At 39.4% G+C, this 19000-nt stretch overlaps 1 protein-coding gene across 18 annotated transcripts in view; it reads left to right on the top strand.

Annotated features, from left to right (window-relative positions):
• The window catches only part of LOC140477439 (uncharacterized), a 520360-nt gene that overhangs the window by 452961 nt on the left and 48399 nt on the right, over positions 1-19000 (top strand). For 2 of the 18 annotated variants that reach the window (XM_072571360.1, XM_072571357.1), the window contains one exon: positions 11461-11784. The exons of the other annotated variants lie outside the window; for them this stretch is intronic. In XM_072571360.1, coding sequence (XP_072427461.1) covers positions 11461-11483 — 23 coding nt within the window. In that variant the 3' untranslated portion in view covers positions 11484-11784. Of the gene's footprint in view, positions 1-11460; positions 11785-19000 lie in introns of those variants that run through there. 18 annotated transcript variants of the gene reach the window in all.

The raw sequence follows: 19000 nt of genomic DNA, 5'->3' as shown, positions 1-19000 counted from the left end.
TTGCAGAAATAGGGCCAAAACTTATCAGCATTAGCTGTCCATTCAACCAACCGCTCAGAACTGTAGTTAAAATTAATTGTCTTCACAGTCTTTAGATAACCAGTTCCATACCAATCTGGACTTCAGTCTGAAGTGACCTAGCAATCCACTCAGTTATATTAAACCACATTCTGGATTAGTGGTGCTGGAAGAGCACAGCAGTTCAGGCAGCATCCAAGGAGCTTCGAAATCGACGTTTTGGGCAAAAGCCCTTCATCAGGATCACAGTCTCCTTCAGGCAATTACCGGTGAACAATGGACTTCCCTGTGATTTCCCTGACATTGGATAACAAAAAGATCATTGAATCGTACAGTACAGACAAGGTCCATTCCATCAAAAATACACTGCTGCCCACAGTAGTCCCATTTTCCTTAACAAGGCCATTGCCTTGAATGTTGTAGTACTTCATGTGCTCATGCAAGTACTTTTGAGAGGTTGTGAGATTTCCCACCTCAACTACCCTCCCATGAAATGCATCCCAAAGACCCATCGCCGTCTGGGTGAAACGGTTTTGTTTTTCAAATCCCCTCTATACCTCCTGCCTTCCACTTTAAAATGATGCCCCTTGATTAGTGACCCTTCGGCTAAGGGAAAGACTTATTATCTTGTCCTGCCACATATTTGCTTCCTTCATTTACTGAACATGGAAGAATGATCAGCCCACAATATATTTTCTTGATGCTCTGATGAGGGGAAACAATCATCAGGACAATGGGCCCAATGTGAGGATGTAGAATATCAAAGTTTCCTTCCCCTTTGCAATTCACCAATTTTATTTTATTGACCTGGACATACTTCCTTTGACATTCTGGGAAATCTTGAAAATATTGGAAGCCACTTCAACCCCTCAAGGTTTGGAAATTATTGATTACCCTTCAACTACTCACTAACTGGAATTTACGGCCTAGAGTCTATACTCAATGAACCAGCAGTTGACAGGTGGTATTCCCAGTGTGATGCCCCTAATTAAAAGTGGGAGTCCCATTACCGTACCCAGTAGATTAGCCAAGGCACAATTAGTTTCATTGATTTTCTCTTTTTTGGATAACCAGAGGTCTTGCCTGCATAAGTAAAAGAATTTGTATTAGTACTCATAACTTAACTCTGTTACTCAAAACACCCCAAAGCAGTTTATGCACAAAGACCTATGTTTTAAGTAGATTTACTACTACTATGTTGCCAAGCATGGATACCATTTTATAAACAAGGTCACTCAAACAGCATAGTGGCAATCAATGCTTTGTTTTGCTGTTAGGGAAAAATGTTGGGAGAATTGCTCGTTCTCTAAACAGTCGGATCTTTTCTTGCCTGGACCAGACATTAAACACACAGAGGGAAAATACATTTACTCCTAGAGGGACGACACATATCCTCAGGGGCACAGACCGATATCAATACAATGGTGTTAGCCATTAATTTCACACAAAGCCATTTTTTTCCTCATAACCTTCTGATTCAGTGTACCACAGAACATTTGAAACATTGAGCTGAGGATAGATTGCCAGTTTCAATGATTCAGGTGACAGTTAAAGATTTCATCATGCAATTCAAAGAAAAGGTGATTGTGATGCCCTTCAAACATTCCTATTTCAACCAAAGATAAGAAAACAATGGGTAATTCTTTAAGCAGAATTTCTGCTTTACCCTCCAAACCTTCGAGTCCCAGCAACATCTTGATAATTCTTTTCTGAATCTTCTCCAATTTCATATTATCCCTCCTATAGCTGGATGACCAGAACCAGACAGAGGCCTCACAACATCCTGTACAATCTGAACATGACATCTCAACTCCAATACCCAATGGTCTGAGCAATGAAGGCAAGATTACTAAATACCTTCTTAACCACCTGTCTACCTGTGATGCAACTTTCAAAGAAGTATGTACCAAACACCCATGTCTCTCTGACAACACAACCCTAGCATTAATTGTATAAGTCCTGCCCTTGTTTGGATTAGAGTGGTGCTGGAAAAGCACAGCAGTTCAGGCAGCATCCGAGGAGCAGGAAAATCTACCAAGATGTAATAGCTTGTAGTATCCAAATTAAACTCCATTTGCCACTCAACAGCCCATTGGCCCAATTGATCAAGATCCCTTTGTAATCTTAAAGTCCAAGAAATGTACAACATGGAAACAGATCCTTCGGTCCAATTTGTCTATGATAACCAGATATTCTAAATTGTTCGAGTCCCATTTGCCACCATTTGGCTCATATCCCTCTAAACCATTCCTATTCATATACCCATCTAGATGCCTTTTAAATGTTGTAATTATACTTGGCTCCACCACCTCCTCTGGCACCCCTTTCATACACTCACCACCCTCTGAATGAAACAGTTGCTCATTAGTACCCTTTTAAATCTTTCCCCTTTCACCTTAAACCTATGTCCTCTAGTTTTGGACTCCCCTCCCCTGGGGAAAAGACCTTGGCTCTTCACCCTATTCAGGTTCCTCATGATTTTATAAACCTCTATAAGGTCACTCTGCAGTCTCCGACACTGCAGGAAAAACAGCCCCAGCCTATTCAGACTCTCCCTATGGCTCAAACCCTCCAACCATGGCAATATCCTTGTAAATCTTTCTGAGCCCTTTTAAGTTTCACAACATCCTTCCTGTAGGTGGGAGACCAGAATTGAATGCAGTATTCCAAAAATGGCCGAAACTTCTTCACTGTTGACTATACACCAATGTTGCTATCATCTACAAACTTATTAACAATGCTTCTTAAATTCTCATCCAAATGATTTATATAAATTACAAACAAAAGTGGACCCAACACCAATCCCTGTCGAACACAGCTGGTCACAGACCTCTAGTCCAAAAAAATAACTCTCCATCACCACTTTCTGTTTCCTCCTGTCAATCCAATTTTGAATCCAATTGGCAATCTTTCCCTGGATGTAGATGATACAAATCTCTCTGTTAGGGGCCCCATAATTTCTTCCCTAATTTCCCATAACATGCTTGGATGCATCCTGGAGATTTATCCACTTTTTTGTTTTTTTCAAACCTCCAGCAATTCCTCTTCTGTAATGTGGACTGATTTAATCACATCAATATTTATTTCCCCAAGTTCCCATCTCCTGCTGTTCTACACATAGACACCATCGTTGATCTTTAGGGACCCCTATTCTGTCCTAATTGACTCCATTTTTAAATAGTTTGCTTCATGTTAAAAACTATGGGGAACATCTGAGTCATGTAATAAGGTTATAAAGAGATTGTTTCTGTTTCTGTTTTCTTAATATTGAATACAAGTTCACTTCTGGAATGAACTTATAACATTTCTCTAAGTCTAAAGTTTGATTGGAACAAGCAACAGGAAATATTTGTGGAAGTAGTTTGTAAGATCCTGAGCAATCTTGAGGTCAGGTAGAATGTTAATCAGGAAGTTGGAGCTGAATACATCAAGAGTGGTACAGTGATAATTTCATTGGACTCGTTTCCAGAGATCCAGACTAATGCTGTGGGGGCACAGTTTTCAAATCCTACTAAGTCACCTGGTGAAATTTGAATTCAGCTGTTACATCTGGAATATAAAGAATGTAAGGATGTTATGATTTACTTATACAAGGCACTGGTGAGATCACATCTCAAATATGATGTGTAGTTTTGATATCTTTATTTAGTAGTAGAAGCAGTAGAAACCGTTCAAAGAGTATTTATTAGATTGGTACCTGGAATGATTGGGAGAAAGTGAGGTCTGCAGATGCTGGAGATCAGAGTCGAGAGTTTGATCTTGATTGATGAAGGGCTTATGCCCGAAACATTGATTCTCCTGCTCCCCTGATGCTGCCTGACCTGCTGTCCTTTTCCAGCACCAAACTCTTGGATCTGGAATGAATGGGTTATTTTAAGCAAAAAGACTAACTGGGCTTGTTCCCACTGGAATTTAGAAGAGTGAGGGGTTACTTGAATGAAATATATAAGATCCTGAACAGTCTGACAAGTTGCAAATGGATAGGATATTTCCTCTTATTGAGCTAGGTGGCACTGTTTTTTTAAATTTAGGATTGCCCTTTGGAACAGAAATTGGGGATTTATTTTTGTGGGCCTTTGGAACTAACAGGGTCAGAAGACCATGGAAATAGGGTCATTGAATACTTTTAAGGAAGAGATATAGATTCTTGTTAGGCAATGAAATCAAAGGTATTGGGGTAGTTGGAAAGTGGAATTCAAAATACAAGCAGATCAGCCACGATCTTATTGAGTACTGGTATAGGCTTGAGGAGCCAAATGGCCAACTTCTGCCCCGAACCCTTTTGTTCATATGCTCATAAATCTGAGCATTTTAGAATTCAAACAAGGTGACCAAGAAATTAATAAAGAAAAAACATCAGAACCAACTTATCAGACAGCTAAATAATAGTAAATGTTTCTTTATGTGCGAAAAGCAACCAATTTGTGAAAGTAAGTAGGATCTCTGAGAAACAGTGGCAGCTTTGACAAAGGGTCAGTTAGACTCGAAACGTCAGCTCTTTTCTCTCCTTACAGATGCTGCCAGACCTGCTGAGATTTTCCAGCATTTTCTCTTTTGGTGGCAGGAAATTGTAATTGGCAATGCACAAAATGACAGAGACGTTAAAGAAGTATTTTCTAATCCCCTTCATAGAAGACAGTACAAAGAAAATCCTGAAATATGGAAAACCAAAGCTCCAGTGAGACAGCTGGATGTTTTTATAAAAAGTATCACAGATCAAGTGTATAGCTAAAGTCTATAAATTCAGAAAACTGAGGATGTTTTACAAGCAGAATAGACAGTGTAAACTTTGGATGTGAGTTTCAGACTAACTGGTCTATAATTCCCTGAATTTCCTCTTCCGCCCTTCTTAAAGAGCAGAGTGACATGTGTAATTTTTCAATCCAGAGGGGTCAGTCCTGTATCTAGGAAACTCTGATCGATTATAGTTTCAGCATCTATAATGTGCTCCCCTACTTCCTTTAACACCCTCAGATGGAAGTCGTCCGGACCTGGGGATTTGTTAGTCTTTAAATCCATTAATTTCCTTATTACTGATGTTTTATTGCATTAATTATATTCAGTCCCTGTTACCAATCCATTATTAATTTCCTTGAGACCTCTGGCATGCTATCCTCCTTTCATATGTTTCCTTTCATAATCCCTGTTAGTAGCTCTTATCAGCTGTTTTGTGGCCCCTCATTGGTCTTTGTATCTTTCCCATTCAGCAGGATCCGTGCTGTTTTTGTGTTTTTATAAGCCCTTTATTTTCATTTTTTGCTGTCCCTTATATCTTTAGTTGTCCATGGCTGGTTTTTTTTCAGTGAAGTGGATCACTTACTTCTTTGGGTTGCAAGCTGATTTTGTATTATGTTAAGTATTTATTTCAACATTCTCCACTTTTCTTCCGTTGTCTTACCCTTTAGCAGGTTTTCCCAGTTTACTGTGGACAGTCTCTGTCTCATTTCATTAATGTCAGCCTTACCTAAAGCTGAAACTTTAGTAGCTGATTCATGCTTTTCACTGTCAAACGTTATATTGAACTGATCATGTTATGATCACTATTTGATAAATATTCACACACAATTAGGTTACTAATTAAATCACACTCATTATTCCTTGCTAAATGCAATTTTGCTTGTCCCTTTGTTGTATCCAGGACATATTGCTGTAGAAAACTATTCCAGACATATTCCAGGTGTCTGCCTCTCCCAAACTATGTTAAAATTAAAATCCACCATTAATACTACACTTTGCTCCTTTCTTGCCTAATTCCTGCATTTATACAATCTAGCACTTCAGGAATGCCACCAGGAGGTATGTACACAACACGGAGATCCTTTACTGTTCCTCAGTTCTACCCAAACAGTCTCATCATATCCTCTCTCACCATTGAAGTAATTTTGTTTCTCCTCAGGAAGGCTACTCCACCTCTTCTGCCACTTCCTCTGTCCATCCCATAAACCTTACAACCTGATATATGAGTTCCCAATCCTAACCATCCTGCAGCCATGTTTCAGTAATAACTACTATATAATAATCTCCAAATTGAATTTGTACCTGTAGCTCATTAAATTTATTCCTTACAGATTGTGCATTCTTATTTGGGCCTTACAATGTGACATGTCTGTCAGCACTGATGCTTAATTCATCTGTTTATTGTTTCTCTCTTCTGGTTTAATCAACACACTTCTTATTATTTTGCCATTATCTGCCATACCTGAGGTATGATTCCCTGACTGTTTACCTACTCTCTATCATGTTACTTGATTTTGAAATAATATTGACTTTTCCAAAGCCCTTCCTTCTTTTTACTATTTTAAAGGCCTTGTGGCCACCCTATTTAGCCTTTGCACAAGGAGAGTGGTCCCAGGTCCCAGATTGGCTCAGATGGAGCCTGTCCCAAAGGTGCAGTTCCTTTTTGTCCTAATTCTGATGCCACTGTCTCATGAAATCAAACTTCTTTTTCCCACACCACTCATTTACTTCCCTAATTTTCTTATCTCTGTGCCAATTGACAGGTGACAGGTAATAATCAAAACATTATGTTCCTAATTCCTGATATTCTCTAATCAGGACATTTTGCCTACTCTTAGCTATGTTATTGATCCCAGCATGGACCACAACAATTGGATCTTCCCTCTTGCTCTCCAATATCCTTACAAGCTGGTTCATGATGTCCCTTACCTAGGCACTAGCAGTCAGCACACTATGAGGGACTCTCAAACCTGCATATAAAGCATTATCTAGTTATAGAATCCATTACCAGGAACCTCATAGCTGTTGGACAAGGTGAAGAATTTAGGTTCCTCCAATGTTAAATTTAGGAGTTCTCTACCTGCCTGACTTGTAGTCACACCCTTCTGTCCCTGACCACTGGCCATTAAGTTTGTATTATTTTCCCTAAGGAAACATATATGTGCCAACTAGACTGATTCCTAGTGTGAGGTACTTGTTTATGAACAGAGTGAGAAGATTGTGGGTGGCACGCTGGCACAGTGGTTAGCACTGCTGCCTCACTGCGCCAGAGACCTGAGTTCAATTCCTGTCTCAGGCGACTGACTGTGTGGAGTTTGCACATTCTCCCTTTGTCTGCGTGGGTTTGCTCCCGTTTCCTCCCACAGTCCAAAAATGTGCAGATTAGGTGAATTAGCCATGCTAAATTGCCCATTGTGTTAGGTGAAGGGGTAAATGTAGGGGGGTGGGTTGGTCTTCGGCGGTTCAGTGTGGACTTGTTGGGCCGAAAGGCCTGGTTCCATGCTGTAAGTAATCCAATCTGCTCAGTTAGCTGAAAAACAAGGTTTATATTCCCTTAAGATTGGAAGAATAAGACATGATCTCAGTTAAGCATTTAATATTGAATTACGCTGGGAGGATATTTCCCCTGGATGTGTGTCTAGAACTCGAGGTTACAGTCTCAAAATGAGGGATTAGTGATTTAGGATGCGATGAAGAGAATTTTGTTTTTTCCAATCATTGCTTTTTGAATGGTTGGGATTCTGTACTCTGGAAGACTGGATGGTCTATCATTGAGAATATTCAAGAAAGAGATTGATAGACTTCTGAATACTACATGAATAAAGAGATAAGGGGAAATGTGGGAAGGTGGAATTAAGGTAGGCATTCAGCCATACTATTATTGAATGGTGGAACAGTCTTGAAGGACCAAAAGGTCTACTCTTGTTCTTTTTTCCTATGTTCCTATGTAAAGAGATAGAAGCTGGCAATGGACAACAATTAAAGTTCAAATGTGAGTATCATTTTACTAAGGCTTAAACTTTGCAACCTTTCCATTATTAAGTATTGATAAACCGTTCACTGTCTGACCAGGTACGGTCAGGGCAACGACTCATAGAATTGTGTGCAGCTGAACACCAGAAATTCCAGCCTTATTGATGACCAATCCTTTTGGTTTCTTTAATGGCCAGATTGACTGGTTTGTTATCAACAGTGATTTGGAATATTGTGAATCTCCTGGTTTACAGATTACTGAGACTGCCATGATAACTGATTCAATTAAATCCTTTCCTTACGTACACAGTTCTAGCAATCTTACTTTTGTGACTGTTAAATGTCTTAAATCTCCTTGTAGGATTGTGTCACCAGAGGGTATATCATAGATACAGCAAATACCTGACTTGATAAATCCATCTCTGACGCTAAAGGCAGGAGTGTGCCGAAAATTAGGGAATCAGTGACTGCCAAGCAATTTCAGAAACGATCAGGTCATGCAGGGGTGACCTGAAATGATTTCACTCACTCATCGATTTTCTGTTTTGCATACTGGTGAGGGAGATGTTTCCTCAGAGGAATGCAACTAGAGCCAAGGGTGGTTAAGCTGTACAGGAGGGAAGGAGAAGGAGTGGAAGGGTAGTTGTGATAGGGCATTCGTCAGTGAGGATAATAGACAGGCATTTCGGCAGCTATAGACATACCTCCAGAATGGCATGTCACCAGAGTCAAGGCTGAGACAGAATGATTGCAAGAAAACAAACAACCCTAATTATTATAACAAGCCTATCCCCTAACATGTGGAAAGATGGATTATTGATTACTAGTAAGCAAACTTAAACTATACCCCTTTTTCAATCCAAACATGCACACCTTCATTCACAATTCATCTGGGCTGGGTGGGGGGGAGGTGAACTGCCAGTGCTGTACATTGGTACCAAAGCAAGACCTCAAAAGCTGTTATCTCAGAATTACTACCAGTCCCATGTGCTAGTCTGCATAGCGACAAATGAACTGAAGGAACATATGTGACTGAGAACTAGTGTAAGAAGGAGAGCATCAGATTTCTGAGGCATTGGGGTACAGGAGGTTGATATTAAATATTATTATTATGAAATATAGAGGGTTCAGAAAAGATTTACCAGGATACTGGGACATTTTTCACTGGAGCATGAGAGGTTGAGGGGTGAACTTATAAACGTTTATAAGATCATGAGGGGCATAGATAAGGTGAATAGCAAGGGCCTTTTCCCTAGAATGGGGGAAACTACAGTGCATATTTTTAAGGCGGGAGGGGAAAGTTTTAAAAAGGAGATGAGGAGCAACTTTTTTTACACAGAGTGTGTGTGTATGGAATGAAGTGCCAGAAGAAGTGTTGGATGCAGGTACAGTTACAACATTTAGAAGTCATTTAGATAAATACATTAATAGGAAAGATTTAGAGTGATATGGGTCAAATGCAGGCAACTGGGGACTAGTTTGGTTTGGGAACATGGTTGGCATGGACTATTTGAACCACAGGGTCTGTTGCCATACTGTATGACTCTGTGACAGATAACTACCACTACCAGGTTGTTCCCTATTTAACAAGGTAACCCAATTTAATTGAACATTGCTAGTTCTATGTTAGAGCCTGACTCTTAATCTGTATTTAAAAATGAAAAAAAGATTTACCAGAACACTCACTGTGAACCAAATTCACCGCTCACTCTGCTTACATTTCAATCAGGCATTATCTCCTGACTGTCCTTTATTGACAATAACAAATCAGGCAATGTGATGAATTGGGGTTTTCAAAAGGCTTTTGATAAAGTCCCTCACAGGAGGTTAGTAAACAAAATTGGAGTTCATGGGATTTGAGTAATGTACGAATATGGATTGAAAATTGATTAACTGATAAAAACAGGTAAATAAATGGGTCATTGTCAAAATGACAGGCTATTACGGTTGGGATACCACAAAGATTTGTGCTTGGCAACAGCTGTTCATAATATATGAATAATTGGACGTGGGATCAGTTGTAGTATTTTTAAATTTGCTGATGGCACAAAACTAGGAATGGTGCAATGTTTTATGAAGGGACATTAAAGAAATTGGCTCATATACTCCACAATTTCGAAGAATGAGAGGTGACCTCCTCGGAACTTACAGGATTTTGATAGAGTGTGATAGGATGAATGTAAATCGGATGTTTCCCATGATTGGTGAATCTAGAATAATTTCAGAGTAGTCTGTTCAAGACTGAGATGAGGAGGATTTGTTTCCTCTTAAAGGTGATGAATTTTTGGAATTCCCTGTTGTAAAAGGCTGGCGAAGTTCAGTTATTGAATAATTTTTTGAAAACTTATGACATCAATTGATATGGAAATAGCACAAGTAAATGACATTAAGGCAGATGATCAGCCATTATCTGATTGAATGGTGAAGCAGACTTGATGGGCTAAGTATAGCCCTTTGTCCTACATCTTTTCCTACGTAGCTGCATTCCTATAAGGGCAGGTTTGGAATTTCCTAAACTTGCAATGAAGGTAACCTTCAATAGGACAGAGAAGAAAATATTAGAGTGAGTGGAATAATGGGTCAGGATTTCAGATAGAGGGCAATTCCCTTTAATGCTGCTTTGGACAACTCATTTGTGGCCCTTGGAAAGAAGATAAAAATGGATTTGGGGATCTATGAGGATGGAGATCCAACAGTATAATCCTAGGATTATTCAGTGGGCGGAAACAACTATGGTGGCAAGCTGCTAAATCGTGTTGCAGCATTGGTTAGCTGTCTGAGGAGTTGCTAAACTTTAGATTAGATTGGATTCCCTACAGTGTGGAAACAGGCCCTTTGACCCTACCAGTCCACACCAACCCTCCGAAGAGTAGCCTACACAGACCCATTTCCCTCTGATTAATGCACCTAACACTATGGGCAATGTAGTATGGTCAATTCACCTGACCTGCACATCTTTGAACTGTGGGAGGAAACCAGAGCACCCAGAGGAAACCCACGCAGACACAGGGAGAATGTGCAAACTCCACACAGACAATTGCCTGAGACTGGAATCAAACCTGGGACCCTGGTGCTGTGAGGCAGCAGTGCTAACCACTGAGCCACCATGCCGCCCTGTGGAGTGTTTGAAGTGGCCCTACAACTGAGAGATACAAGACTATCCACTGTATACGTGCTCTCTCACACATCCGCAATTCTTTGAAAAACATTGGCAAATATGAAGACAATCAGAAGTAACCTGATCTGTTTCATCTTAGTTCTGTTTTGACTCATGACTTACTAAAAACTGAAGAGAGGCATTGTATAATGACAGTAAAAATATTGAGTATTGCATTAGGTATCTAAGATGTAAGAGCAAAAAAAAGACAACAGTGAGCCAAAAAAAAATATTTACTTTGTGCAAACATGATTTGGAGATGCCGGTGTTGGACTGGGGTGTACAAAGTTAAAAATGACACAACACCAGGTTATAGTCCAACAGGTTCAATTGGAAGCACACTAGCTTTCGGAGCGATGCTCCTATCACCTGATGAAGGTTACAGGAACAATATGAAGTAAGTGGAAATGTTCGAAAATTTCAAAAATACACTTTTTGGTGCATAATTATTAATTGTTTCTTATGACGATTAAAATTCTGAATCGAAAATCAAGATGGATTTTTTTTAAAATGCAAACACCCTGTGTAATGGTTATCCTACCAATTTTATGATCAGAAATACCCACTTTTTACAGAAAATTGGAATATTCTTGATTGAAAAATCTACTCTGATGTCTGCAGAAAGACAACCTTCCTTCACTCAGAACAGAAGTTACTGATTGACCTTCAGAATATGTCTGGATCAGACAGGATGGAATGAATTAACTGTATTACTTCATATTCATGGACCTCAAAACTGCTGTTTTCAGTAGCAATCTTTTCTAGACAGAGTTTGATTTATCAAATAGATAGCTGTTCCTGATTGCATATTTAGTCCTGATAACTAAGTAGTTGAAAGGTCAGTCAAGTAAACTAGATTTGTCCATTGTTTTCTGTGATAATAACTGTTTCTCATCGTGAATGACTCATATAGTAGTGAATAAAAATGTTTTAATTTCTGGTACACAAGTAATTCTGTTTCTTTTGTCAAAAATATTTTTCACTTCAACATCTGTGTGACATCTGCTTATAGACCAGTTGAATTATCTTGTGCAGTCTACTGCTTTTGCATTTTAAGTAGAGTTGAATTAGGCTCCAGCTGGCTTTTGTTTCCTAAAAAGGGCTTTCCTGATGTACTTAACAGTCCAATCTAGCTTACCAGCCTATGATTTGAATTATCTGTGTAAATTTCTTCTCTGTTTGAACCTGCTGCCACATGTGACAAAGATTTTAGCTTGAAAGGAATGTTTGTTGGTGGGGGAGATTCCAACATGCCAAGAAATATTAGCCAGTTACAAGTACTTGTCATCAATTTCTCTTTCAAATAAATTCTCTCGGAGTCTTCTGTCCTGGAGACAATCCCAAAGCCTCAATGCAATGTAGCCTCTGAATCTTCTCAGAATAATTTTGACTTAATTCTAGTAAATACATTCTTGAAAGACCACTTTACTTATTTTTAATGTTGATTTCACCATACTAACAAAATTTGCAGATCCTTGTTTCATTTTCCACAAGAGAAAATGTACTTGTTAGCATTCTTATCTCTGAACAAAGGTTATTAAGTTAGGTATCATCACTGATCCCATTTTATTATATCCTCTCCAATAGAAACATTCTTTCTCAGTAAAGCATCATTCCACAAAGGATATTACATTTGTTTTGCGGCTGTTATAATAAGAGATGAAATGCAGCTGTATGGATCACTGAGCAAGCTTTCTCAAACAGCCTTGAAACTAGTTAAATAAAATAAGGAAGACAGAACCTTAACTCTTTTTAAACAGAATTCTGTTGTCCTTGGTTTATTTAGAAATGGTTTCTTATTTTAATCTTTGTCATAACCTTTCCTAGCCCCTATAGCGTAGTATCATTCCAAACATAAAACTAAAAATCAAAATATTTCTTTCCCTTGCTAATGTTAAATCAAACAATATGTTTTTTTTCAATTCCGTTACACCACATAATCAAGAGTATATCTGTCGGCTACTAAGATGCAGCAGATGACCTTTATGGTTACAAAGTCAAATTATTAAGAAAGTACCTCCATTTTAATCAAAGTTTAATTATTTACTAAGAATCATTAATTGCACTTCATGGTCCAAGTCAGAATCAAAAATGCCCCTTTTTGAAATCTAATTGTATAATAATTCTTCCCTTATATACATTGCAAAAGATTAGCTTTCATGTTTCTTTAGATTAATTTTTTTTGAATGGTACAGGGGGCAGTCAACCACAAGAAATATTCTCAGTTTAAAATTCTTTGTGATTAAGCTTAAAATGAAGACTGAAGGAGGCAGAGGTGGATTGAAAATGAAGGCAAAAATAAGCAGGACACATCAATTTAATGGCTGGACTTCTCCCCATAAATTTCCTTTGAGTGCTAATTCCACTACCTGGCAAATAAGCAGAAATTCAGGAAGCCACTGCCAGGAATTTGCACGATTGGTCTGTGACAATCACGAAATGTTGCAGATGGGGGCCTTGTTTGGGCAGGACACTGGGAAGGTTGAGTTCTGAAATAAAGAAAGCTGAACCTTGGCTTTGAGGCTCAGCGGAAAGAACTTGTTTCTTCTGGCCCATCCAGACACCTGAAGCAAAATATAAAAACTTGCCTGCTGAGGCCTCTGCTGCAGTGGATCTAGCTCCTGGTTCAGCCTGATGGAGCTTTCTCATTCAGGCATCTGACTTAACTAGCTGATCCAGTTACAATGGCATAATTGAACCCAAATCTGCATTTTTACAGAAAGTCTCACTAGCTTGGATCAGGAGTTTGCACTACCTCTGTGTGTGTGTGCATGGACTTCCTCCAGGTGGTCTGATGTCCTCCTACAGTCCAAATTTGTGCAGGTTAGGTGGGTTGGCCATGCTAAATTTCCCATAGTGCAGGCTAGATTAGCCATTGGAAATGCAGAGTTAAAGGGATAGGGTAGGGGTAATGGTCTTGAGTGAGATCCTCTTCAGAGGGGTGGTGTGGACTCAATGGGGCGAATGGCCTGCTTCCATGTTATTGAGATTCAATGAGGATTCTGTAATTCTAATTTACCAAACTGGCCAAATTAACACCATGTCATGATATAAGACACTGAGATCGGAGGGTAAGGCATTGCTATCATTCTGTTTGGGGGATTTACAGTTGGAGCCAGAAAGTGTCATTGATCAAAAATGTGGATTCAGTTTTGCACCTTTAAAGTTTTGAGTATAACACACACTTCCTGTAACAGTCACATCTACTGATAATGTTCTTTTGTTTCTGTTGTACCATTGTGCAAGAGGACATTTCCTCTTCTGGGTAAATCTAGAACTGAGGTCAACATTTAAAAATAAGGAGTCACCCAGCTAAGACAGGGGTGAGGAATTCTTTTTCCTTAAATGGGATTTTGAGTCTTTGGAATTCCCTTCCTCAAAAGACAGGGGGGGGTGCAGAATTTTAAATATTTTTCAGGCAGGGATAAATAGATTCTTGATTCAAAGCAATGAAAGATTCTTGGGGGATTTCAAGAATCTAAAATTGAGGTTAAAATAAAATCAGCTCTGATCTTATTGACTGATGGAGCAGGCTTGGAGGGCTGAGTTGACTGCTCTTGTTCCTTGCTTATTTGTTTATGTTCTTCATCATATGCATTTTTTGAAATCTTCATACAACTATGTCCTTCCATAAGGTCCTTCAAAGACTGTTCTCCCCAATTACCTTAACTAATTAAAAGACAACAACTGAAAATATTAAAGATATTTTTGTGTGGTTTGATATAAAATTTGCTTTTATAGCAGCAGGGGCTGCTATTTTTGTTTTGCTGGTGTCTTTTGCATTCATTCTTTTTCATTCGTAACACTATGAGAACAACTGATGGATGGACCTTTGTCATGCTTCCTCAAACTGCAGCAGATCTGTGAGAACTGCAAGTGGAAGTGCATAGGTTTCAGGAAGGGATGCTTCACCGCTTTAGGCATTATTCCCCTTTAGGCCCATGTTATGCCATCACAGAAGATAGTCTCCCACTTGGGCTGTTCCATGTGTTTCTGCATCACTGCGTTTGTTGAGAGGACAGAAGCTTACAGAAGCTTAGGGCATGTACTCATAGACTGATAGAGTCATAGAGTTGTACAGCAAGGAAACAGACCCTTCGGTCCAACTCGTCCATGCCGACCAGATATCCCAACCCAGTCTAGTCCTATCTGCCAGCACCTGGTCCATACCCCTCCAAACCCTTCCTATTCATATTCCCATCCAGATGCCTTTTAAATGTTGCAATTGTACTACCCCCCCTACCACTTCCTCTGGCAGCTCATTCCATACACTTACCACCCTCTACGTGAAAACATTGCCCCTTAGATCTCTTTTATATCTTTCCCCTCTCACCTTAAATCTATGCCCTCTAGTTCTGGACTCCCCCACTTTGTCTATTTATCCTATCCATGCCCCTCATGATTTTATAAACCTCTATAAAGTCACCTCTGAGCCTTTGACACGCCAGGGAAAAAGGCCCAGCCTGTTCAGTCTCTCCCTATAGCTCAAATCCTCCAACCCCAGCAACATCCTTGTAGATCTTTTCTGAACCCTTTCAAGTTTCACTACATCTTTCCGATTGGAAGGAGACCAGAATTGCACCCAATATTCCAAAAGTGGCCTAACTAATGTCCTGTACAGACACAACATGACCTCCCAACTCCTGTACTCAATACTCTTGATCAATAAAGGAAAGCATACCAATCACCTTCTTCGCAATCCTATCAACCTGCAACTCCACTCTCAAACCTGAAGGATTACCTTCAAACCTGACAATGATCCTTCACATGCATTTTTTGTAATCCTGACTTTATGTAAGCTGGCCCAAGAAGCTGTCAACGTAGTTTTGGAATGAAGTAGCTGTCAGCAAACCCCATCAAAATTACCACAATAGCCCTGACTTAGCAGCCTTCAACTTGTTTGTGAGGTTATTGCAGGTACAAATGTCAAGGCTGATTGTTCTGGAGACTGTGTACAGTGGGCAACAACGGGAAACAATGAGGTATTGAGTGAATGTGCCTTGCTCCTTTGACTCCTTGAATGGAGTACTCAAAGAATAGCAAGACACGAGGGAGCTCAGAAGTACAGAGGGACCTTAAGGTGTCTGTTCACAGATTCTTGAAGTGGCTAGACAGTTAATAGTGCAGTAAAGATGGCATGCAGGATACTTGCCTTTATCAGTGAAGGCATAGATTCTCATAGCAGGATGGTTTTGTTGGAACTGTACAGAACTTTGGTTCGGCCACAACTGGAGTACTGTATGCAGTTCTGTTAACCATCCTACAGGAAGAATGTGATTGCGCTGGAAGGGGTGCAGAGGGGATTCACCAGAATGTTGCCTGGCATGGAGCATTTCAGTTATTAAGAGAGGTTGGATAAGCTCAGATTGTTTTCTTTGGAGTGAGAAGGTGAGGCGGGACATTGAGGGGCATGGACAGGATGAATAGAAGTTGTTCTCCTTAGTCTGAGAGTGAAGAAAAGGGGTGTACATTTTTAAAGTGAAAAACAGGAGGCTTAGAGAGGATTTGAGGAAAACATTTTTACCCAGAGGGTGGTAGCTGCCTGGAATGCACTACCTGGGATGGTAGTTGAGGCAGGTAATTTCATAACTTTTGAAAAGTACTTGGATGAGCCCTTGAAGTGTCACAGTATTCAAAGCTATGGACTTAGTATGGGAAGTGGGACAATACAAATGATTGTATGATTCCTGTTGAATTTAGAGATTCAAGGTGCCAATCAGCGTGCAACATTTTCTCAAGCAGTCCTTCATGAGATGAAGTCAGAATTGGATGCTATTAAAAAAGTTGAGATTCTATTTAACTATGAATTGAAGGTAGATGAATAGCATTGTGCCATCACTGGATGCCCAATTACTGGAGTAGTCTCACAGTCAAGCCTCAAATTCTGCTCATTTTGAAAAATAGTTGCTTACTATTACCACTTTATATGCTGCTTTGTCAATATGGGATGCTAATTGCACAGTTGACCTTCAGGTCATATAGTGCAGTTTAAATCTTGCATTAGCTGCAGTGACTTGCAGGTTTTATCTGTGACCTATGAAGTAACTCCCATTGTTCACCTTGCCAAATATGTGACACTCGCTCTGTGTCCATTCTTCACTTCCCTCAATACGTAGCACTCCAGCTGTGTCCTGACCACTCTCACTATGTTTTGAATTAAGTCTCTTTTCAGCTGGAGTACTGTGTGAAGTTCTGATCAACATCAAAAGGAAGGATGTGAGTGCACTCGAGAGTGTGCAGTAGAGTTTTCACCAGGATGTTGCCTAATCTAAAGTAATCCAACTATGAAGAACCACTAAATTCACTAGGATGTTGCCTAGGCTGACATAATTCAACTATGAAGAGCCCCGAAATAACCTGGAATTGTTTTCCTTTCGGCGGATTTTTCATGTCTCACCTGATGAATTTATCACTTTTCACATTGAAAAGCTGTATCACAGTGTACATTTTTATTCAAATTGGCAAGTTGACTTTGGAGATTCAGTAACCAGCAACTTACCAATTTGGTATTAATGAGAGCCAAGGCCCAAGGTATGGCTACAGTAAACTCCTACCACTTTGAGATTAAGTTCCCAGAATATATTAGAAGCAAATGGCAAAATTATGAACAGCAAGCATATTTTATAATCAGAATCAAATGAATAGGTTCCAACCATTCAAAGTTTTCATATTGACATTGAGTACAATATAAAATTCAATTAAGACAAACTTTTATCAAAATGTTCTACTGATGAAATTGTGGAATAAACTAGGACTCAAGTTTCTCTCAACTCTCAGTGTCACAATGGTACATATTCATCTTTCTTTGGTTTCATATTGTTCTTTTTTTCTGTGCAAGCACTAGTACATTTCTGCTCATCTGAGGCACTGTTTGCACACATTATTTGCTAAAAGAAATGTCCTACCATATCCTTGGCATGTCCCAAATTACTGTACATTTTGAAATGGCGTCACTATTAAGATGAAGGCAAACGGGGCAGCAAGGTCCTATGAATAGTAAAAGTGAACTGATTGTCTGCTTTTGCTGATGAACTCTCACTGAGGTTAATACAGTTCCATAACATCTTTAATATGGCACCTGACACACCCAGAAGAACGAAAACAGGCTATTCAGCTCCTCGAACCTGCTCCACCATTGAATATGATCATGGCTGATCTGTGGCCTGGCTTGGCCCCATGTCCCTTAATACCCTTGCTTAATAAAAATGTGTGTATGTGTGTGTGTTTCTCTCTCTCTCAGATTTAAATTTAAGAACTGAATTAGCAACAACAGCCTTTTGAGGAAGAAAGTCAAAACCTCCACTATTGTTTGTGTGTAAAAGTGCTTTGTAACATCTCTCCTGAATAGCCTGGCCTTGATTCTTAGACTATGCCCCCTGGTTCTGGAATCTTCAACCAGTGAAAATAGTTTATCTTTATCTTCCCTGTCTTTCCCTGTTAATATCTTGGAAAACTCAATTAGATCACACTATGCCCTTTTAAATTCTACAGAATAAAGGCCTAGTTGGTCTAATCTCGCCTCATAACTTAACCCCTGAAGTCCAACTCTAATCCTTGTAAACTTATTTTGAACAGGGCCAAAACCTCCTTCCTAAGAAATGGTGCCTAAACCTGCTCTTAATGCTGTAAGTTAGGTCTAATCAAAGTTTTGTATTACTGCAGCATGTTTATGCTCCACCCCTCTAGATATGAAGGCCAGCAGTGCACACTTTCCAGTCCAAAAAATACAGGATGCATTGATTGCATTTGTCTCTTAAGTTCTTTTCTTGGTCCCTTTTTCATTTTTCATTTTGTTTTTTGACATTCCTTCATTCCCAAAAAATGTGACTAAATCAACTTGAAATGCATAAAAGGTTATATGTCACACAGATTTCTCCAAGTTCACAAATGGCAAACACAGCACAACATTATTGAACTCCTAGTTCAGGCAAGTATTGAATCTGCACCATTGCCTTATACGATAGGCAGATCAAATTGAATGCAGAAAAGTGCGGAATGATATATTTTTATAGGAAGAATCAGGAGTTACAAACGAAAGTAACAGGCAAATTCTAAAAGAGTGCTTGAGGCTAAATTGATGCAAATCATTGAAGTTGGCAATGCAGGCTAAGAAAG

This window comes from Chiloscyllium punctatum, chromosome 5, assembly GCF_047496795.1.
Source record: "Chiloscyllium punctatum isolate Juve2018m chromosome 5, sChiPun1.3, whole genome shotgun sequence".
Taxonomy (NCBI): Eukaryota; Metazoa; Chordata; class Chondrichthyes; order Orectolobiformes; family Hemiscylliidae; genus Chiloscyllium; species Chiloscyllium punctatum.
The sequence above is the reverse complement of the archived record's forward strand: the minus strand, read 5'-3'. Positions and strand labels throughout refer to the sequence as shown.